Here is a 22,982-nt window from a genome sequence, read left to right on the forward strand (position 1 = left end):
TTAAACAGGCATTCCCTTTCCATGGAGAGAAGCAGTAGAACTGGCCTGAGGGGAAAAATACAGAGGAGCCATCCCAGATGCTGAACTCATCCTCTTCATCCTCGCCCTTTTTACAAAGAGCAGTCAAGGGCTGTCTCTGCCAAACCAGAATTTAAAACCCAGTAACCATGATCGGCCACGATGAAAAAAGATGTATTTTGTGACCTAGACTGTTCCTACCCTCCCTCCACTGCCTCTTGTTTGCCCTGTTAGCCTAAGGCAGTGGTCAGCAAACTACGGCTCGGCAAACTGCGGCTCGCGAGCCACATGCGGCTCTTTGGCCCCTTGAGTGTGGCTCTTCCACAAAATATCGACTTCTGCGCATGGGCCACGAAGTTTCAATCGCACTGTATGTGCACGCCTGCACGTGGCATTTTGTTGGTATTTTGGGAAGAGCCACACTCAAGGGGCCAAAGAGCCGCATGAGGCTCGCGAGCCACAGTTTGCCGACCACGGGCCTAAGGGAACATATTATTTTAACTTTTCACATTAAGAAAGGCCAATAATCAATTCTTCCATCCCCTCAGGTAGGTGGCTGCAACTAAAGAAAACTTCAGCGAAGAAGATGCCATAGGAGGCATCAGGAAAATAAAATCATGAGTCGAGCTGTAAATGGAACCCTCACTCCAACTAACAGCAGTTTATCTCAGATTTGGCATTTTGGTTCATTAAAACCCTTATGGGTCAATAAAGAAATGTGTAACCAATTTATTTTATGTGTCCTCAAAAGGCTCTCTTTTGGCTAATAACAACCAAAAATAACAACTGCACTGTTCAAACTACCCAAAAGGCCAGGCTGTACTCATTTTTCCCCTCATGCTTTTCCATCGCTATACGATGCAGTGAGGCATACACAAACCAGGCCACGGCAGTGCTCGTGCCGGACCTCACAGGCACCATGACGCGGCGGAGCACTTATGCCAGAAGGTGCGTAACATCTCAGGCAGGACTTGAGGCCGGAGAATGCAGGTATGTGAAGTTGAGAACATGGTGTTAGACAAGGCCGCCTGGGCCCACCTCTTCCAGGGCAGACCTGGGGTCATTCTAAGACTTCATGACCTTGTTAGAAGACAGTGCAGTGCCAGGTTAGTTATTACCCATCACTCTTCAAACCCTTTCTTGCAACATGCGACCTTCAAGGAGAAAAAAAGTGATCACTCCCACCCGCACACCCCACACTAGCTTTGGTTCAGTCTCCAAGGCCAAAGCTCTGTTGCTGCCTGTCCTGCAGCCTTGAGCGCTCTCTGTTCCTACTCCAGCCCCTCCCACTGAAACCTGGTCAAGCAATCAACAAAGCCCCTTTCCCTGTGGGTTCCCATTAAGGCCAGAGCGGCACCTCAGCCAAGTGCAGGGCAGCAAGCAGCCCTCCCAGAGAGCTGCCATAATGAAGCTGCTTCTCACCGTGACCACCTCTGCCGAGCCACCAGTGCATCAGTGAGAGGCCAGTGGCGGGAGGGGGAGACATGCAAGGTGACCTCTTAATGGTCTCCAATGGTTCCTGACCTGCAAATCATTGAGAGGCGCATCCATGGCTGCCCAAGGGCTATAATCTTCCCATAGTGGCCACGAGGTTGGTAAAAAAAGGAATCCTTTCAAAAAGTGCCCCAGCTCTCTCTAGCCCTCAGACATAAATGCAAGCCCCTTAACCTGGCATTAGCAGATCTATCAAACTTGTGAAGCCAGTCCTAACAAGGTGCAGACAGACAGATGCTGGCCCTGCCCAGACTCACAGGACCGCACAGATCACGAGTGATGCAATGTGTCAAGGCTGCACATGGCCGGATGCATAGGGAGCAGCCCCAACTGGGGGTGCTAACCAGTACCTTACTAGACCACTTGGTAGCTTCCCGATGCAATGACTGAGCCGCGGCCAGAATGGGCTGGTTGACCGGCTGATTGGATGGCATTAACAGCAGCTCAGGTTCATAATCGTCTTCCATGTCAGGGGGGACAGGGAACCCAACAGCATCAGCCGCGTCTGCCTCAGCTACAACACCTATACCTACCTTAGCGGCTGGGGGACCCGGCTTTGTCGATGGCAGGAAGGATGAGAAACAGGGTCAGTGTTAGTAAGAGCAGCAGGACTTGGGGAACTGGCTGCAGCTGGTTTAGTAACCAAAGCTTGCCTGGGACGGGAGAGGAAACGGCATGTTCTCCAGGAGCCAGGGGGACCGCGCTCCGCGGAAGGGGAATCCCCGCCTCCAGCCTCAGCCCAAGCCCCCTGTTCACATGAGTGAAGGAAGGAGACTCACACCAGTGGCAAAGGGTTTCCAGAGAAACAGTTATACTATAAAAGCAAGTAGCATCCTTTTTTATACACTTACTACTGAAAATAAACTTGCCAAGAATAATTCTCAAGTCAGAATATTTTCCAGGAACAATTAAACAATCAAACAATAGCTCATTGCTTTCAAAGGGAATCCAGGGAGAAAAAGTAAATTCAGTCACACAAGTGGCTTGGAGCAGAGTGAAGTGAACACCCTGCTGGCCCGTATGGGTGATGTTGTACATCTTCCTGGACACAGGAAGTGACTGGGATCAGCTCTGTAGCTGCTGGATGCGGATTAATATTTCCTTCAGGAGGTAAAACTCCCAGAATTAAAAGTGATACATCAGCCCGGCCTGTGTGGTTCAGTGGTTGGGCATTGACCCATGAACCAAGAAGTTGCTGGTTGATTCCCAGTCAGGGCACATGCCTGGGTTGTGGGCACCATCCCCAGTAGGAGGCGTGCAGGAGGCAGCCAATCAGTGATGTTTCTATCTCATCAATTTTTCTATCTTTCTATCCCTCTCCCTTCCTCTCTAAAAGTCAATAAAAACATATTTTTAATTGATTTTTATGGACAGCAAGCCAGGAAAGAGGCAAGAAAACAAACACAGTGGTGAGTGAAAAGGACACATCAAGTTCCCTACTGTCCAGAGACACCTGGTCCAGCCTTCCATCACAGGGAAAGCCCGGCCTTCAGACCAGCTCTCTATCCCCTCGAGGCCTTCAGAGGCAATGTTTTCGCAATCTCACATGCGTCCATTGCTGGCACTGACTCAGAGAGCTGGTCTGTGGGTACACCCTATATCTCTCCTGTTGCTAAATAGGCTTCTCACTCACTCCACACTCAATTTACATATTTCATAGATAAGACAATACATGGACTTGGCAACTGAGCCAGGCTGAGCTCAGAGGAGCCCACATTGGTGCCCATGAGAGAACAGAAGCCAGGAGGGGGAGAGAATGAATTTACTACCAGGGACAGGGATTCTGAAGGGCCAGGGGAGGAGTCCGAAAGATCCGATGCTGACAATAGGCTGGGGGGAAGGAAAGGAATTGCCTCAACCAAGCAGAACCACTTATATGAAAAACAGTGAGCACAGATTCATGGCATCAAACAGCTCTCACAAAAGGAAGAAGGAGTCTGTGTGGAGTTTTATTTGAGGTTGCTATCACTCCTAAGGTCTTATCCTGCACAGGAAACCTGTCTCATAGGTGATGACAAAGTTGGAGGATTCGGGGCAAACGTGGACTCGGGTACCATCTAAATCCTGTCACCTAAACTCGGTCTCCACCAGCATCCATCCCCAGGCCTTAGAGGACAGGCCAGCTCACTGCTCTGGGGCTTAGAGTCCCAACGGGAACGAAGACAGATAAACAGACTCACAAACACATACCACCACCCCAAACACACATGGTTCAAGCAGCTCCTGGCTTCACACAGCTCAAAGCCAGCGATCTCCTGATGCTCCAAACCGGAGACAGCCAGACCTAAGGACTTCTGGCCACAAATGGCAAAGCGCAGTACATGTGACAGCCAATGCGGTTTGCCCCCAAGTTTTATCTTTATCTCTACAGTCCATGCATACTTTGTGTTCTGTTGCACAATGTATCTGGGTTTAATGCAATGTAATTTAAATTCGCTTTAAAATCTTTGAGTAAAACCAACCTTCATTGTCACTCCACCCCCCCTCCCATGTGCACTGACATCCCGTGAGTGGTCCCAGGGGAGTGCATGCCCCAGATGCAGAGATACAATTACAAATAATGCCACAGGCAGGTCCAACACCAGCAAGGTCGCTCCTTCTTAGAACCTGGGCTCAGAGCTAACAGTTCAGAGAAACATAGAGTTAAATAACAGCCTGAAAAAAACAAGATCAGCTGCATGTTGACCCTGGGGAACAACAGTCAGTACGAGAACTTGAGCCGGCTGAGGGTGTGAAAAGAACAAGGCAAATGGATGCTGGAATAAAGATCGAGGGTCATATTAGGGAGAGTTAAGAACTGAGTTAGGACTACGTTTCACTGCAAGGTTAGAACAACGTCTAGCTCTTATCTAGAAAAGCTACCACTCACTTAGGGGGAAAGAGGCCAAAGTTATTCACGGGGCATGACTGCTGTAACGTCCACATTTCCACCAACCACATTAATATGTGTACTTTCCTGTTGGTTGAGTTGGAATTAACCCGGAGCTGTGTTGAGTGGAGGGGTGAGAGGATTCTGAGAAAGAGACATGGCTCCTAAGACACAATCTACTTGCTTCTATGAAAAAACAGGGAAAATGTCAACATTGCATCCAGCTGTAGCAGAGCCCACAGTTTCATGTTTGGAGAGATGATCATTAGCAAAAGCATCTAAAACATTCAGCCATCCCAGGAGAGAAAAGCAAATTTTAAAAGACGCCATATACCCAGGGTGAGGCACCTGACACCCTACTGCACAGAACTGTCTTCTCCACCACAGGCATCCCCGCTCTCCCTTGTGCTGCTAGAAGGAGAAACCGTCAGGCACCAGGAGCATCTCACTAAGCCACAGTGAAGAAGAGGCTCACACTATGGCCAACAACAGGAACCAACACAGAGAGGGGGTGACTCTCCAAACAGACTCTTCTTCTGGGTGTTGTGCGCAGTTCCTCATCCTTTCTCCACAAGAAAAGCCTCATTACTTACCTTGCTGGACCATTTGCGAGCTTCATCGTGGAGCTGCCTGGCAGCCATCATCATTGGCTGGTTAATCACCTCCCCGGCTTTCTGCTCCGGGAACTCTTCATCCTTCTCCTCTGGTGGTGGGGGCCTGGGCGGAGGGACCTCCCCCTCAGGCAGGGGTGGTTTGGGAGGAGCAAACTCATCTGTCAGCTAAGAAAGAATTGCCAGGCTGTAAGTAAAGCCCCAGGAACGACTCCCCCCTGGAATTCTTTCCTTTCCTCTAAAGAGCATCCCCAGAAAAGCCACCCACATGCATTCCACGTAAGACCACCCACACTGAGCACAGTGACCACCTGCTTCCATCGCAACAGAAGCACATTTTCTTTCTTTTTCCTCCACAAAAAGCTAGCAGCTACTGTTTTGGACATATCCCAGGGAGGTGTGCACAACACTATCAGACGAAGGATTCTCAAGGAAGCTCTAAGAGCTGGCCCTGACTCTGTTGAGGGGAAGCTGCATAGGCAAGTAACTTCTCCTTGGATAATGAGGAGCAGCTAGACCAAATGACCTCTTGATTCTAAATGTCATGACTCTATTGATCACATAAGAAGCCATCCCAGCCTGGCCAGCGTGGTTCAGTGGTTGAGCATCGATCTAGGAACCAGGAGGTCACAGTTTGATTCCCAGTCAGGGCACATGCCCAGGTTATGGGCTTGATCCCCAGTAGGGAGCGTGCAGGAGGCAGCCGATCAATGATTCTCTCTCATCATTGATGTTTCTATCTCTCTCCCTTTCCCTTTCTCTCTGAAATTAATAAAAAATAAAAATTAAAAAAGCCACCCCAGAATAGCCATCCCTGGCCCTAACCACCCACCAACAGCCAGCTGGAAGGAATAAATGAAGCACTGAAGTTCAGGGAAGCACTATTCCTTACCTATGGGCCCAGTGACCCAATTTTGTCCTCAACCAACTCAGAAAATTATATCTTTTACTGACATTAACTATGGGAAAGTAAATCAAATTAATGCCTTGATAAGCTATTCCCAAAGTCAAGCTATTTTCAATACTATCAGAGTAAATGTCTAATATAGTCACTATTTCTGATTTTAGAATTTGCATCTGCAAGATAATGCCCAGCCAACCTCCTCCTAAACCATTTACCTGTAGAGGAATAAATTCATTGTACTTTGGGAGACACCAAAAGATTTTAAATTATAGTTGTGGGGGGAGGGTAAAACCTTTTTAATAATAAAAGGATTGTATTGCTTTTGTTACTAAAAATGTCAAGTAACAGTGATTCTCAACCTTCCTGATGCCGCGACCCTTTAATACAGTTCCTCATGTTGTGGTGACCCCCAACCATAAAATTATTTTCGTTGCTACTTCATAACTGTAATTTTGCTACTGTTATGAACTGTAATGTAAATATCTGATATATCTGATATGCAGGATGTATTTTCAGGGGTCGCGACCCACAGGTTGAGAACCGCTGGGAGAAGAACCTACATAAGATTGTAACCGCCTCAGTTTTGCTATTATCAACTGGGAACACCTGAAACCTCACCACGAGGGTGCAGACTATTTCCCCACCCCACTAACTTGCCCCACTAACTCCTCACTCGACACATCCACACTTACCGAGCCGGCTGCGTGGCTCCCGTGACTCCCCGCCACGCCCCATCGCAGCAGGCCAACGCCCAGAGTCCCGCCCACCCACGCACACCATGCGGGAGCGTTGGGTTAGGACTCCGCTAGATTTAGGAGTGAAAACCAAGTGGTGCCTCTAAGATTCAAGCAAAGGCTAAACAAAGGCCCCTGGTGATTGAGGCTCCAGAACACAATCTGCCTTTCTCTTGCTGCAGCCCCACACCCTGCTGCTCAACCCTCCCATCTCTGGGGTAACTTACGCGGAGCTGCTCAAGGTCTGGCGGAGGAGGTGGGAAGTCAGGCTCCTGGGGTTGGAAGGCTTCTCTGACCTTGGCCACAGCTCCCAGGATCCGATATCCCGAGTCCAGGAAGCTCTTTTGCAGGCCTAAACACAAGACGCCCTCACTCTCAGCTGGGCAGGTCAGCGCCCGGGAGCACTGTCTGTCCAGCAGCAGAACTGGTTTCCATGAACAAAAGCTGGATGTCAAGCTGCCAGTAAGCCCTGCAGGCAGTAACTGAGGGGAAGGGAGGTGAGGCCAGGCGGACGACCTGGGCCTCCCAGTCAGAGGGTCACAATGAACAGCTGTTCCCTGTAGAGCTCAGGACGCCTTCTTGCCTGTACAACTAACAAGCACTCAGGACATTCCTGGGCGTGAACACTGGGCTCAGCTGGTGTTCGTCACCTCTCTTCTGAGATAAGTCTGCCCCACGCAGACGAGGGGAGATAACAGTGTCCACTGAGCATACATTCCCAGCAGCACTTCTCACCTTTCTCCCTGCTCCTTTGCTGCACTTGGCACTCAGCCGATTAACCCCTATGTTGAGTTGCTACTACTAACTGTGTCCGGTTACCTGGAATTCAGGAATCTACTCAAACTATTAGAAACTCCCTTAGGAAACCGAGCATGTCTGTAGTGATGTTGGGTTGAGGATACTAGCAGGATTCCGCCTGGGCTAGGGATGACTACATTCTACTCAGACAAGGCTGGAAACACTGGATGCTCGGAACAGAAAGGAATTCAGATGTTTCCAAACAAAGGAGTGGTAACACCTTTCATAGGAGTGATGAAAATATGATGTAATTCAATGAAAGAAAACCCTGATTTTTTTTGGTGTAGAACCAGGAGAACCAAAGGTCAAAGTAAGCCCTCCAGATTTGACAGAAATAGAGAACGTTTTACGGAGAAAAAGCATTTTAAGAAAAGCAGAAGAGAAATGATGCCAGTTGCATAAGCTAAACAGTTGGTAGATTGGTGATCATGTATCTTTTGAGAAATTTCCAAAATCATGACTAAACAGGGCCAGGCGCTATGTTAGTCAGGCAACATTATCAAGTGCAGAGAAACTAGCTTACAAAAAAACTACCAGTATTGCAGAAAGTATCCTGTCCAGCAAAAAAACTAGTGCAAAAAAACTACCAGTATTGCAGAAAGTATCCTGTCCAGTACTATTGTAGATAGGAAAGGATTAACCCAGCATTCTCAGACTAAGAATCGGGAGGTGTTGCTCCCAGACTTTGTATGTGATGGCAGGGAGGTCCCCATCCTCTCACCACCTGTCAGCTTCCCGACTAACCTCTCAGCTGAGTGACCCGCGCCGCACCCTGCTTACCGGGGTCAGAAATGTTTCCAGCCACTGCCTTTGCATCCATCACCATTGGGGAGATGGTTTTGCTCAGTTCGTCGGAGGCGGCCTTCACAGCCTCCCGGAACTTGGGATCCTCAGAGTTCTCCACCTCCCTCTTTGCCACCAGCAGGATCCGGTTGGCCCGGCGAGCAATGCTGGTTGCCCCAGCGACCAGCATCTGAGGCTGAATGTTGGCCATGGCCACTTTGCACTTGTCCAGGTCTTTTTTAATAGCTTCTTCGGAAGCATCCAACAGAGATTTGGTATCGATGGCTTCGTCCACCAGCCCTGTCGGGAGAACAGAAATGCAATTTAGTTTCTATTTTGAAGAACTGAGACTCCAAAACCCTGTTGTCCAAGTTTCTTATGTGAAAGCACAATACCCAGAATCCTCTCCTTCAGCTCAAAGTCCTCCTTACACAACCCAAAGCTTCCAGGTGAATACCACAGTAAAAAACACCGAGATGTGGCCCAGGAGGCCACCTAGACTCACAGCATTCACACAACAGTGGTCACTGGCCGCCTCCTGTCTACCACAGACGAGCAGAACTGCGACGGCTTCAGGAGGAAACAAGGATTGCGTCGGAAACCTTCGCCACATTATCTGTTACTAACGTTTTCTCCCTCCCATCTTACTCCCCAGCCATCTGTTGCTTGTTGGCAGCGTGTAGTGGCCCAGCTGAGCCACGGGAGGACTCCAATAACCCTCACAGCCTGCTTCTCGTGTCTGTTACCTCTCTTCAGGCACCTCAGCAGCTCCACTTTCATCTCTGGCTGCTACGGACCCCGGACCCCGTCACAGCAGGCTCTGCAGGGCGGCAGGGAGCCTACATCCGTCTCTTCCCTCCTCGCCTATCCCTCCCTCCACTGAATGAAGAAGACTCCGAGGTGCCACTTCCACTGCGCAGGCACAGGTCTGGAGGTGTTGCTGTCTCCTTTTTTTCAAAAACGACGTAGTTGATAAGTTGGAGGAAACTCTGAGACAAGTTGTATTAAATGGTAGCTATTGTGGTTCCTTGAAATGTGAACCCACTGAAAATGACAGGGCCACTTACTGTGTCCACAAACACCGCCTCCCGGCCTCTGAAACCGAACTCTGGCTCAGACCGAGCAAAGACACTATTCAAAGAGAAGATAGGAGCTGTAACAATGACCATCACACCGGGAGGGCGGCATTAAAATAAAAGGGACTCAAAGAGTCTCTCTTCAGACAAAGTTGCAAGGCTTGAATGAGAAGCCGCCGCTGCGCAGCCTTAATCAGGGCCAAGTACACTGTCGAGCACATGACCGTCCCTTTATCCAATTACAGCTGAGAAACACAACCGGTCCTGCTCAGGTTTCTCAGGACTCACTCCATGGATTAGACAAGGACTCTGCACACAACTCTACCTGTCATTTTTTCAACATTATCGATCCACTGGTTCTTCATAGTCTCAAAATGTTCGTAAGCAGCTTGGTTTCCAGGATTCCTGAGCAGGATGCGAGCAGCGGAGACCACCTGGCAATGACAAAACCACCTTTAAACATCAGAGCACCCTTCCACTCCAATAGGAGCCCTCAGCGAAGCCTTCTGCTCTCTCCCTGCAGGTGGCACTATAAAGCCAAAAATCAGGAGGTCTCTTCAGCCTGAACACATTAGGTTTGGTCTCATAAATAGCTCCCCAGGCAAAAGGTTTTCCTATCACAGCCTGATTTTAAGAAATTTAAAAAGTGACAAAGTAAATGGGTGTTCAGTTGATACCTCAAAATATACACAAAAGGGCTATTAAGCCCTTGGTGTCAAGTCTTCATCTTCAAAAGCACCATTGAAAAAGATACTGCCCAGCCACTGTGGCTCAGTCGGTGAGTGTTGACCCGTGCACCCAGAGGTCACTGGTTCAATTCCCGGGCAGGGCACATGCCTGGGTTTCATGCTCAATCCCCAACAGAGGGCATGCAGGAGGCAGCCAGTTGATGTTGATGTTTCTCTTTCATTGATGTTTCTATCTCCCTCTCCCTTCCTCTCTAAAAATCCATTAAAAAAACAACAACAGACATTTTAAATAAATAAATAAATAAATAAAAGCATTTTTTTAAAAAAAGAAAGAAAAAGATACTAAACACTACTCAAAACTCATTAATGAATATTCACAAAAACTGTCTACAGTTAACAAAGTGCTTTCACAACGATTATCTTACTAAACCCTCACAACCTTGTGCTAGAGACAGGACAGGTACTTTCTCAATTTATAGCTGCAAAAGCCAAGACTCAGAAAACTTAAGTGACTGGCTCAAGAGCTCCCACGCAGTCACTGATGGGACTGGGGGAAGGGACTAAGGTCTACTGAGCATGCGGTAAGTTGTAAGTTACAGGCTGCACACTCATCCTCTTACCACCCCCTTCTCCACCCCCCGCCCCCCGCAACAATCCATTAGGACGGAATTATCTCCATTTACAGATGAGGAAACTCAAGGTCACAGAAGATTCCATGTCCAGATCTGTCTCCAAAGTCCTTGCTCCAAAGTCCATAGTTGGTGTCTGAAGTCTAGTTTTCTGTTTCTCTTTTTTAGAAATCTTATTTTTATACAGAAAACCTATTGTGCTTTATATTCCATATCTCATGGAAGTTTTTTAAAAAAATTAGACGTTCATATTTTATGGGAGGTTTTTTAAAAGTTGGAGAAGTGTGACTTTTCAAGAGAATGAAACTTGTTAACATGCCATTTGGGCAAAAGTTGAACAATTAAAAGACGTGCTTATTTCCCCGTCTCTCCCTGTAAGTTCGCACCAAAGCCCAGCCCAGCTCCTAATGCATCAGAGGCACTCAACAAATATCTGCTGAGTAAACGAATGAAAAACTAGTAATGAGTTTTCTATAATTTGCTTAAAAAGAAAAATACACAAACATCACACTAAATGATGCTGAACTGATATGTTTAAGAACACCTATTACCTGTTAGAACTTTAATTCCTGTCCAATTTGTTTTCTTTTGTTCCCACTCTTCCAGTATACTGCTTACAGCATACTAGCTATATTTTGGTTATATGATTAATTAGAAAAAAGAAAACAAGTTATGGACACAAATGACTTTTTCTTTTCATCCCTCCAAGGGATATGGGAAAAGGCATAAGCTCTAAAATCAAAACAAAGCAAGCTCCCAAGATTATCCGAATATTTCTCTAAGTGTGAATGAGTGTGTGTAGGGAAAGGGGGCTGGGGGGCTTTATTAATTTTTTTCTACTTTCAAAACTAATCTATTATCATTGTAAAAAATTCAAGCAATATAAGAACAATTTTGATATTGTAGGTATGTGTTTTCTTCATAACATTTTACAGTAAATTCTCAAAATGTATGGAGACTGTCCTGTAATTAACCTTCATTACTGAGTACTGTCAGGTGAGACTGAAATGATGAAAAGTGAGCAAAACTCAACCTGGGGCGTGAGTTCCCGGGCTGTCTTCACTGAAGCCTGAATGCCTTCCACCGCTGACTTATTAGCAGTTCCAACAGCAGCTGCCTTCTCGGCCGTGGCACCAAGCCTTCCTGAATGGTTCTCAAAGTTCGCTGCCCTCTCGTCAAACACCTTGAGGAATAAACAAAGACGTTAAGAAAATTTATTTAAATAAAATGGGTCTGGCAGCCTAAGAAAGAGTCTCTCTTTAAGTAGAGGCAGCAACTACTCGAGGAAAGACTTCAGAGATGACATCACACCCTAGTGAGCAACACAATAGTCAATGCCAAGTCCTGGCCTTGCTACATCACACGCCCGTGAATTCCTGTTCAATCAGTGCTTACCAAGGACAAACAGAACATTCGGCTCTGTGTCATCTGTAATGAGGGGTTCACAGAATGTAAATATTTAAATAATCCCCGTTCTCAAAAGGCTTATCCTAGTTTGAAGAAGACAGACAAACCCACTCCAGGCTCCAGTGCAGGTTGCTGGGTATATTAAAAGGCAAGAAGATCCACAGAGTCTTAAACCGAGCTCCAGCGCCTCAGGCCAGCATCCCTCCTAGATCAGTTACCATTAATGTTGTAAAAACTCTGCCCTGACCTCCACAGGAGAAATGATAGCTGGCTCACAATCAGGCCTGACCCAGGGGTAAGGACGCTGACTTTTATTATCCCAAGTGCAAAACAATCTACCGAATTGTTCTTTCAGCTCTCACATTTTAAAAAAAGTCAACTTCTCTTTTGACACAGATATTATGCAAGGTTGCATACTATGAAGGGGATGATTTAACTTAGATAAAGTGACAAAGGATCTTCTGTCATTGGTCAGGTTTACACTGCACAGAGCATGTCAGAAATTGCCCAGCAGAATCGTCCTCTTCTTTGCCTTCCCTGGGGTCTACCTGCCCACACTTGGAGAGCAGCTCTGGTTCTGGCAGGCAATCTACAGGTCTCCTGGTTCACTCGCAGGCTCCCATCTCATTGCCAGCATTCTGGGTTTACCCAATCAAGTCTCTTCCCCATTCTGGCCTCTTGTATGGACTCAGCTACCTGGGTTCTTGCCTTTTAATGCTCAAAATCTCTACCTAAATCTCTGATCTCCGAGTCTCCTTCACCTGGCCTCAGTCCTTGTTTCTTTCCTTGGCTGGTCTCCCACACCCTAGATCTACAGGGCTTCTGCCAACGTTGGTTGATCATCTCGACCCCAGCCCATGTCTGCTGCTCCCTCTGATTAAACTGACTGCTTCACTTGCTGTTCTTGTCACTCAATCAAAATTTACCCAGCACATACTATGTGCCAGACACTGGAGTAGGTGCTGAAGATACAAAGACGAATAAAACAAAATTTCTGCATCTCAAGTAGCTCACATTCCAGTGGGGTAAAAAAGGCCCATAAGCAGATATTCATAATAGAGTGTGCCATGTGCAGTAATAATAAAGCTAAGCACTGGTATCATGGAAGTAAAAGGAAAGGCATTTAATCTATCCATGAAGTAAAGGATAATGGGATCAAAGATAAATAGGAATTAACTGAAAAACACTAAGAAAGAAGATAATTAGGAAGAGAGATAGAAAGAACAAAGTATTTGTTCTGGAAGAAAGGACAGAGTATTCAGGAAATTATAAGCAATCAGGCATTGCTGGGGCATGGTCTGTGAGGCAGGGGTTGGTAGAAAATCGGTATATAGATCATAGTGCTATGGCTTTCTCCTCTGTGAAAGGGAAGGTCCACTGAGAGTTTAAGCAGGAAAATATTAGGGTCAGATCTGTATTTTTATTTTATTGGTGGCCTAGTGACTGATTCAAGGAAGACCAACCAGAGCTGAGCAGCCAGCCATACAGCAGCAGGGGACAAGGTTCAGAACTAGAGCTGTGGCAACATGAGTGGAAAATGGAAAGGATTCAAGAAATACTTGTGAAATCAAAATAGCTTGTCTTAATTTACTGATGTGGGAAGATGATGGGGAGGAAACAGTCAATGGTGACTCACAAATTTCCGAGAGAGAGAGAGAACAGAAGGATAACGTGCTAAGGTACCTATGAAACATCTAGGTGGAGAGGACCAGCAGGCACAGTAGTTAGATCTACTAGCATAAAACTCAGAGATGTCTGAAATAAAAATAATAATAAATCATCCCAGCCTGAGGGGACCATGAGCTTTATAAACGTCCAGTAACCTAGCCTGGAGAAAAAAATGGGGGTCATTAACAAATAGTAACACAAACCTTCACCCACCAGTTCTGCATTGTCTTGGGTGCCTGACCTAACCCCTTTTCCTTTGCTGCTAATACTAGATGCTAGAACCAAATACTTGCTTTCCTAGATTCCTTTGCATCTGGGGTAGCCATGTGACAGAGTTCTAGCCAATGAGACATAAGCAAAAGTCTCCTGGAAGATCCCTAGGACAGCCTTTATTTCATTCATTCAGTCAGTCAATAAGTCAGTCATTCGTTCCCAACTCTGTGCCATGCATTGTTCTAAGACTGGGAATAAAGTAATAACAAAACACATTCCCTGCCCACATGGAATTTCATGCTAACGTGAGGGAGATAGACAAACAAAAAATAAGGTAAATATGTCAAATGCTGATAAACACTAAGGGGAAAAGTGGGATATGAAGATTAGGAAATCCCCAGGAGTGGACGTGGGATTGCCATTGTAGGTGATGACCCAGAGGAAAGCTGAAAATCATGAATGAATAATATGTGTACCAGATAGTGATCTATGTAGGAAGATGAGAGAACAAATACAAAGGCCCCAAAGCTAGAACATGTAAACATAAACAAGGAATACTGGAATACAATGCAAGGAGCTCAATGTCGACAGAAGAGCATGAGGCAGAAGAGTGGTATCACCTAAGGTCAGAGTAGAAGGGGGACCAGATGCAGTGGTGTGCTAAGGCTCACGCCAGCTCATCAGAACCATGTGCCCATCTCTTCCCAACTGTGCCTTCCGTGACTTCACATTGCAACAGCCAGGATAGGAATATTTACATCATGGAAACAACAAACATTACAAATCAGAGCTTTTTTTGCGGGGGGATTTTTCCTGCAGAACTAGTCTACCAGCACATCACCGACTTTACTGTTCTAAGGACTTTGGCCTCATTCTGGGTCAGGGAGGAGTCATCAGAAGGATTTGAGTAGAAGAATGACATCAAATGATTTAAAAGGTCACCCTGATTTCTGTGTTGAGAACAGAACACCTTAAGAGAGGGGTGGTTGCGACAGGAGTACTCCCATCCCTCATTTCTTACTTGCCTTGAACATGATGACTAGGGTTGCAACAGCAATCTCACACCATGAAGGAAAGACCCAAGAAAATCACAGAGATGCCAGCTTTCATGGCGTCAAGCTGCTGAATCAATACCAATGCTACCTACCTCCATGCCTCTTTTTATGTGATGAAAATAAAAACCCATTTGTTTGCATCTCTGATGGTCAGGTTTTCTACTACTTACAACTAAAGACATGTCCTAAAGACATTCTTAACTGATACACTTAGTGACTGAAAGAAGAGGTGGCAGGACCTTCCCTCTTCTATCCTTCCACCCTTCACCCACAGTATCCTAACCTGAAGTACAATATAAACACATTTTACCTTTACAAAAAAATCATTAATAAATAAGTGTGTGTGTGTGTGTGTGTGTGTGTGTGTGTGTGTGTGTGGTTGAGCAACAGAAGAAATGGAAGACTTTAGATACTCACCTCTTCCCTATTGGGTGCATCAGGAGGTGCAGTGGCCGCCACAGCCAACAGCTTGATGGGAGTTGTGGTATCGCTGAAAACATCTGACACCTCCTGAGTCATGGCCTCCTGCATCTGGGCTTTCAGATCCTTAAAAACATTATTTACAAATTAAAATTTCCAAAAATATCTAAAAAGCACATCTGCCAATGTCTTCACTTCACTGACACATTCATTCATTTATTCATTTATTCTTTTATTCAATAAACAGCTGTTGGGTATCAACTATACTGAGCTAGCATGAAACAGGTATAAGATATGAATCCTGCCTTCTAAACAATTAGTGTGTAGTAGAAGAGGTCAAACTTGGCCCATAGTTCCCTAGAGACTGTTCTACCCAATCAAGAAATCTTACTTCCTTTCTTGGTGGCCTCTAAGAAATGGTACTGAGAATGATGGGGTTGAGCCCAAAGGCCTGGGAGAGAGAGAATTCCTCACCATTCCCAACGCTGCAGGGGCCTGATAAGGACTGCAGTAACTATAAAGATTGATTTGTGGAGGCAGTGTCAAATTTCTAAGCATTTTCTTACATTAAGAGGAAAGAAATCGAGAATGGGAATATTTTTATACATTTTTTTTCAACTGAGTTTCTAGAAATAATTGATAACCAATGCATGTATCCATTTCTAAAGAACAGAATTCTCAGAAGTCATCAAATGCTCTTTTCACACAGTTATCACACTCAGTCCAATCTAAGTTTTCTATATTTACCCAAAGAGTCTCAATCACCCCAGTTTCTCAGGTGGGTGGCATGTACTGGCTGGTGATACCTGAGATAATTTTAAATGTTATATAAAATAATATTTTTATTTTAATAATTATGTGTTTCTTTTAAAGAATATTAGAGAAGGCTGGCCAGTGTGGCTTAGTGGATTGAGTGTTGTTTCATGCACCAAGAGGTCACTGGTTCAATTCCCTCTCAGGGCACATGCCCAGGTTGTGGGCTGGATCCCCAGTAGGGGGTGTGCAGGAGGCAGCCGAGAGATGTTTCTCTTTCATCGATGTTCCTCTCTCTCTCTCTCCCTCTTCCTTTTTCTCTCTCTAAAATCAATAAAAACATATTTTTAAAAAAAGAATATTAGAGAAAATATAAGTAGCTCATCAAGCTCACAATTTCAAGATTATTAGAAAGTTTTCTTTTAAATAAACTTACTTGTTTAAAAAAGGAGTCCCTTTGAAGATAAATATTGACTGAAAAGTACAGGTGACACATGGATAAAGCAAATATCACAAAATAGCTCTTGACTGAGTAAAACGGTAAACACAACTTTAGTTGCTGTCACCCACTGGTGAGCTTTTTAATGAGCAATAATGGCGCCTCAGATATACCTCATTAGCTACGATACTGCCACTGCGCAAAGCAACTGAATTTCCTTACTTCCTTGGTCACACTCTTTTCACTTTCCCTAGATTAAAGAATTATATATTTTTAAAAATTCTCCTTCCCTCGTTTTTCAGTAAGTAAGCATAAGAAAGGGAATGCTTTGTGTTCCTGAGTTCTACCTTTAAGGAGTCTTGGAGCTGAGATGCCAGTGCTCTCGCCTGGGGACTTTCCCCTTCCCCTCTGGCAGCCAGGTCAGCCAGCTGGGCGGTCAGCTGGTCCACTCTGTCACACTTTGCAAGAAGATCTTGGCGATACGGCCCCATCATGACGTTAGCCAGACGATGCCCTTCGGCCACGAGCCCTCGGATGGCAGCCTGACCTGGACCAAGAGGAAAACACTGAAACTCACAAAGTCTGAGAGGGCAACTGCAGTGCCATCTGGTAAGTTGTTTATTTTTTAATAATAATATTTATTGAGTTTTCCCCTCTAAAAATAGAAAAAATTGGGGAAGTACAGAAAAGTATAAATAATAGTTAAACCACTCATAATCCATCACTCACAGATTGAGATATTTGAACATATCCATCTGGTGTTTTTAATGCATTGCATGTTCCTCTGCACAAACACATTTCACATACATTTCTCCTTTACAAAACAGAAGTCATACTATACATTAACTTTTATTTGCTGCTTCTTTTTATTTAACACTAGAGGCCCAGTGCACGAATTTGTGCATGGGTGGGTCCCTCCACCTGGCTGGTGATTAGGGCTGATCAGGAGGGCTGGCCTGCCAGGGGGAGGGACCGTGGGAGGTTGGCCTCAGGAGCAAGCTAACCAACGGCCGATTCTGCGAGGAATCGGGCTCCCTCCTCCCACTTCCCTCCTGTCTGGGTCTAGGGTGTGGGTGAACTAGATTCAGGGCTGTCAAGGCCCCAGAAGAAAGGTCTGGGTCAGTGCACATCAAAGCTACTGGCCAGTCATCTGGTCGTTCCGGTTGTTCCAGTCGTTTGGTCGTTAACAGTCTCTTAGGCTTTTATATATATAGATGAGCATTGTCCACATCATTAAATATTCTTCAAAAATCGTAATCTAAAATCTATGTAATATTTTATAATACTAACCATAATTAGTTGGCCATTTACTTATTATTTAACATTTACTCTGTTTATATACATTCTTGTATGTAACTCCTTAGAAACACCTCTAATTAAATTCCTAGAAGTCTGATTGCTGAGTCAATGGGTATGAACTTTTTTGAAGCTCTTAACACATAATACCAGATTGTCATTCAGAAAGTTTGCTATTAACCAATTTATTCTTTCACCAATAAATTATATATCTGCCTGATTCCCCAACACTGGGAATCGCCAATTTAAAAATTTATCTTTTTATCCAGTGAATACAGCAAATGAAGTAAACAGCTCTTTCAGCTTCAGCGGCGCTTGTTGTCATAATATGACCTAAATTCTTATAAGTCCATTCCTAAAATCTCCCAGAAGTGAAAATTTCAGGTTATTAATTCCGCTAGTGACTATATGATAAAGAAGCCCTCCTAACTGAAAATAACCTTGGTAGTTACTATTTTCAAAAATTATATTTAACTGGGTACTTTCTAAGGACTCTTGTAACAGAAATATTATAAAATGGAAGTATACATAGACTGAAAATAATTAGTTCAAAACTGCACTTCCAATCTGAGGACCTTTCTATTTGCCCATAGCAAAATTACTTATTCACTAATGCTTCTTGATTAAATCACAGACATCTTATCAGCTACATTGGAAATGGAGTTACTGTAGAATGACTCACTCACCAGTGCCAAGAAGCCCTTCTGCACTTAATTACAGATGATACAGGATCTCTATCAACAACTTGCCTATTTTCACTGAGCCCTGTCTGAAGATGGTTAAGTGCACTGATGGCCTTACCGACTCCTCGGTCGTCCACTGTGGGATTATCAATCCACCGCTGTGCTTGCTCAATCTTGCCCTCAAGGTGGACCGCTGCTTTGGCAGGTCTGCTATTGGCCACAGTCCTATTGGTTTTGGACTGCAAGTTCTGTAGGGCAGTGGCCACCTGCTTGGCCAATGCTCGGGCCTCTGGGGAATCTCCTTTCCCCCTGCAGAGAAAAAACAGCCTTTCTGTCCCACACAGACACTATTTACATTGCGATGATGTAATTGCTGATACAAATGCTAATGAGATGTCAAATTGCTAATAATTATGAACTTGGTTTGAAAGAAGAGTAGTTTATCTATTTGGCCCTTAAATAAGAAATTAATCATCTAAATTCAGATAGTTTTGTCCCAGTTAAGACAATAAATATAAGTTTGGATCAGTTTAGCTCAATGAAGAACACCCATTGGTAAGCTGAGCTCAATCAGTCGTCACTGCGTCACTGCGTTAGCTATCCCTTCAGCCTGTCATCTCTGAAAACACTAGTTCCCTGAGGAACTAGGTGGGCCCAAGTATCCATACTTGTTGTGTAGTAGTAGTTGAAGTAGTTATAGAACTAGTAGTAGTTTTTTTAAAAAAAAGCATTAAAAAAAGTTTGCTATAAAACAGTATGCCTTGTTTCGCCGGCAACAGCCTCACACATCTCGTATTTACTGCATCTCTTGATCGTATCATTTCCTCTTGTGCTTAATTTAATCTATCGTTGTTTTGTATAGTAATATGCTGTACACTCTTGTAGCCTAGGAGCAATAGGCTATACTGAACTACCTATAAAGGCACGTTGATGTATGTGTATGTGTGTATGTGTATGTATATGTACATATATATGTATGATATGTATGACATAGTAATAGATCTGTTGTATCACCATTACCGTTAATTCTTTCCTTATTATTAAGAAACACTAATGAGTGCCTGTTATGTATGTATATGGACTTGTGTTAGGGTGCTAAGAATAGAGTCTCCAATTTTGAATATTTTAAAATCTAATGAATGTAAACAGACTATAACAATGGGCTAATTTTAATGAGCATTGACCTAACTATATAGACATTATATTTTACAAATGTCAAATTATGCATTTTCCTAACTTAAATAATTCAAAACGTGGGCCTAAAGAAGAGATCCTCAAATGACTGGGCTTGATATACAATCAAATTTCAGCTGTTACCTCAATTGATCTCTATCACAACCTCCTGCCTAAAGTATGTCTACCCTGCTCCCACCCACTTCCTACCTCATGATCCTAGGCAAGAGTCTGCTTTCTCAGCCAACAGTGCCCCCTTAGTTAGTGTGAGACTTAAGAGAATGCTAAAGCATCTCTCAATGGAAAAGGGTTAGGCACGCTCCCAGGGAAGAGCAGGAAATGCAACATGAAAAACAGAATCTCACAAGATACTTGACTATGGTTATCCCTAGGGAAGTGGCTGGAGGGCTGACATAGGAAAGAAGCAACTTATACTTCTGATGCTGAATCTGTTTTTTTAGCATGTGCTACAGGTTTTATTTTTAAGAGAGTAAAACATCTATTAAAAGGAAAAAAGCAACACTTCTTCTTATATAATTAAAGTAGGTGCCATTGCCCTGGCTAGGTGGCTCAGTTGCTTGGGCATAGTCCCAGGCACCAAAAGGTAACTGGTTCGATTCCCAGTCAGGGCACATGCCTGGGTTTCAGACCTATCCCCAGGACGGGGCATGCAGGAGGCAGCTGATCGATATTTCTGTCACATCAATGTTTCTCCCACTCCCTCTTCCTTCCTCTCTCTATAAAATCAATAAAAATATATATTTTTAAACTAACTTTTTTTTAAAAAAAGTAGATGCCATGAAAGCCTTTAAGAGAAGCTGTATTTAAGGATCTCTTGTAACTGCTACTTAAGAAATAACATTTCTCAGGAAGGAAGAAAATATCTTCATACGCCTCCCCCCATTCTCCTCTCACCCCAGGAAACTTTTCATAGCTACATACAAAAATTAATTTCCTCATATACCCAGGGAACAGATATGTCACAAACACTATCTAGCAGAAAAAGTCCTACCTTAGAAATGGAAAATATAGATCTCAAAAAAGGAGTTCTTACCATCATTAATTAATTTAAAACGATGTGCTCAGCAATAAATCACTAAACTTCAATGGTGTCCATGCAAAAACAGAGTAATATCTAACTTAGTCACGTAACACAGAATCAACGAGAGCACAGTGAAGAGCATCGTGTATGCGCTTAGGGGGAAAGGAGAGAGATAAAGGGGCAACTTAAACAATGAAATACATACTGTCTCCGTAAGTCTGCTAATTTGGAAGTCAGAGCAGCGATTTCTCCAAGAGAACGTAGGATGTCATCTCTCTCTTTAGGATCATCACATAACTCTGCTATTTTTCGAGCTTCAGCCAGAGCCCCTCGAATCTGTTCTTCTCCTTCTGGTCCACCGTTTGGATCTGCCAGCCAGTTCTACACACAGACGTGGAAAAGCAGCGCACTGTGACCCACTCAAAAGCCACATCACAGCACCCTGAGCAAGGCCGTCAGAAACATTTCACAAGCAATCACAAGGCAACCAGGAATGGTTTTTGAAATGCTGATCATAACTGTTTTACACACATTCCTAGCTCAGGTAAAATCAAATCAATCCTCATCTTTTAAAAAATAATTTTTCCCTTTGCCATTAGAATAAAATATCCTTACAAGCTTTATCTCATCTTTGAATTAGTCACACCTTATTAATTCTTCGGTTTCTCAAACATTTGTATTTCTCTATGAAATGCAATCTTTTTACAGTACAGTAGCATCAGAAAACCTTAACCCTTAAGATTGCTGTGACCAAATACAGCTGCGAATTCTGAGAGGAACAGATTTAATACACTGTCATCTATACCAGGAACTGGGATTCTCTTGGTATTCGGAGTGCTTACTATTAACTAATTGAAGTATTCAAAAGTAAGATGTTTATCAAAATATAGATAAATATTAGTCTAAACCTGTGTTAGTAGGAGAGGTGTTATCATTGGTAACTGCTGGAAATTAATCATCACTTACAAACATCCATTATCCACCCACAGTAACTGAGAGAGAGGGAGGGAGGGGAGAAGGGAGCGGTGGATAGAGGATATTTACGGTACATTTCTTTCTCTTTTATCTCCCACCCCTCTTAAAAATCATCACTACTACCTGAGCAGCATCGATCTTCTTGGCAATGCTCTGCTTTGAGTTTGTCATGGCCTCCAGTTTGCGGGCTGCATTCTCCACTTTGGCTGTGAGCACGTCCAGACCCTGAGACACCTGCTGGGCTTTCTGCATGGCCACGGGCGAGGCTCCTTGTCCTCTACTCAAAACAGACAAATGCTGTCATTGCACCCTCTCAGACACTTAACAGCAAAATGTCACTAAAAACACAGGACATGTCATTTCTGCTAACACGCTTGTCTTTTTCCTTTTCTTCAGTAAGTCTGAGACAGCCCAAGAAAATACAGAGATAAACAAAACACCCAAACCATCTACTTTCTCCTTTGTTTTTAAAAATACACATTAGCTTTGTGGAGCTGCATAACCATTTTAAAGACCAGGCCTGCAGATTTTGATAGTAATGATTCTCCTCTTGGTGGGGATTACATAATCAACTCTAAACTTCAGGGGGAAAATGTGCCTGCGATCTTATTGCTATGGAGGGTTTTGTTACCATAGTAATGTGTGCTTTAGAAATAAACAGCGCATTAGATTGTCTTATTTATGGGCAAGCACACATTGAAACTGTTTCCAGAGGCAGCATGCGTAGTGTTACTGAGAGCACACCATCCCTGGGGCCAAACAGAACTGTGTTCACATTCTGCCTCCTGGTACCTGTGGAACCGTGTTTGTGATGTGTAACCTTCTAGGGCTTTAGTTTTCTAACTTATAAAATGAGGGGTGCCCTGCTTATCAAACAAAGTAGCTTCAAGCAAAAAAACATATTTGAAAACATTCTGGTAATAGAGCAATACACATATATAACTATTAATATTATTGAATTGTCATCTATACTAATAAAAGAGTAATATGCTAATTAGACCAGACGACCTTCTGAAGACCTTCCGGTCGTCCTTCCAGACAAAGCCGGGGGCTTGGCCGGCCTGCAAACCAGCCCCAAATGGCCCTCAGCCCCTTGCCCAGCCTGGCCATGCCCCCTAGTGGGGACCCCCACCCTGAAGGGTGTGTGGCCAGCCTGAAAATGGCCCTCAGCCCCTCGCCCAGGCTGGCCACGCCCCCCAGGGGGGACCCCCACTCCAATGGGGGTGTGGCCAGCCTTCAAACCGCTCCAGGCC

General features: G+C 44.4%; 1 protein-coding gene across 1 annotated transcript in view; it reads right to left on the reverse strand.

The window, feature by feature from the left end:
• VCL (vinculin) overlaps positions 1–22,982 on the reverse strand; it is a 67,306-nt gene that overhangs the window by 3,748 nt on the left and 40,576 nt on the right. The window contains exons 8-17 of the mRNA XM_005864656.2: positions 21,853–22,006; positions 20,960–21,135; positions 18,658–18,848; positions 16,908–17,107; positions 15,366–15,494; positions 11,639–11,788; positions 9,613–9,721; positions 8,209–8,511; positions 6,858–6,982; positions 4,975–5,160 (exon numbers count right to left, since the gene is read on the reverse strand). Of these exons, the coding sequence (XP_005864718.1) occupies positions 4,975–5,160; positions 6,858–6,982; positions 8,209–8,511; positions 9,613–9,721; positions 11,639–11,788; positions 15,366–15,494; positions 16,908–17,107; positions 18,658–18,848; positions 20,960–21,135; positions 21,853–22,006 (1,723 nt within the window). The remainder of the gene's footprint in view (positions 1–4,974; positions 5,161–6,857; positions 6,983–8,208; positions 8,512–9,612; positions 9,722–11,638; positions 11,789–15,365; positions 15,495–16,907; positions 17,108–18,657; positions 18,849–20,959; positions 21,136–21,852; positions 22,007–22,982) is intronic.

This window comes from Myotis brandtii, unplaced genomic scaffold (genome assembly GCF_000412655.1).
Source record: "Myotis brandtii unplaced genomic scaffold, ASM41265v1 scaffold190, whole genome shotgun sequence".
In the NCBI taxonomy this organism is placed as follows: domain Eukaryota; kingdom Metazoa; phylum Chordata; class Mammalia; order Chiroptera; family Vespertilionidae; genus Myotis; species Myotis brandtii.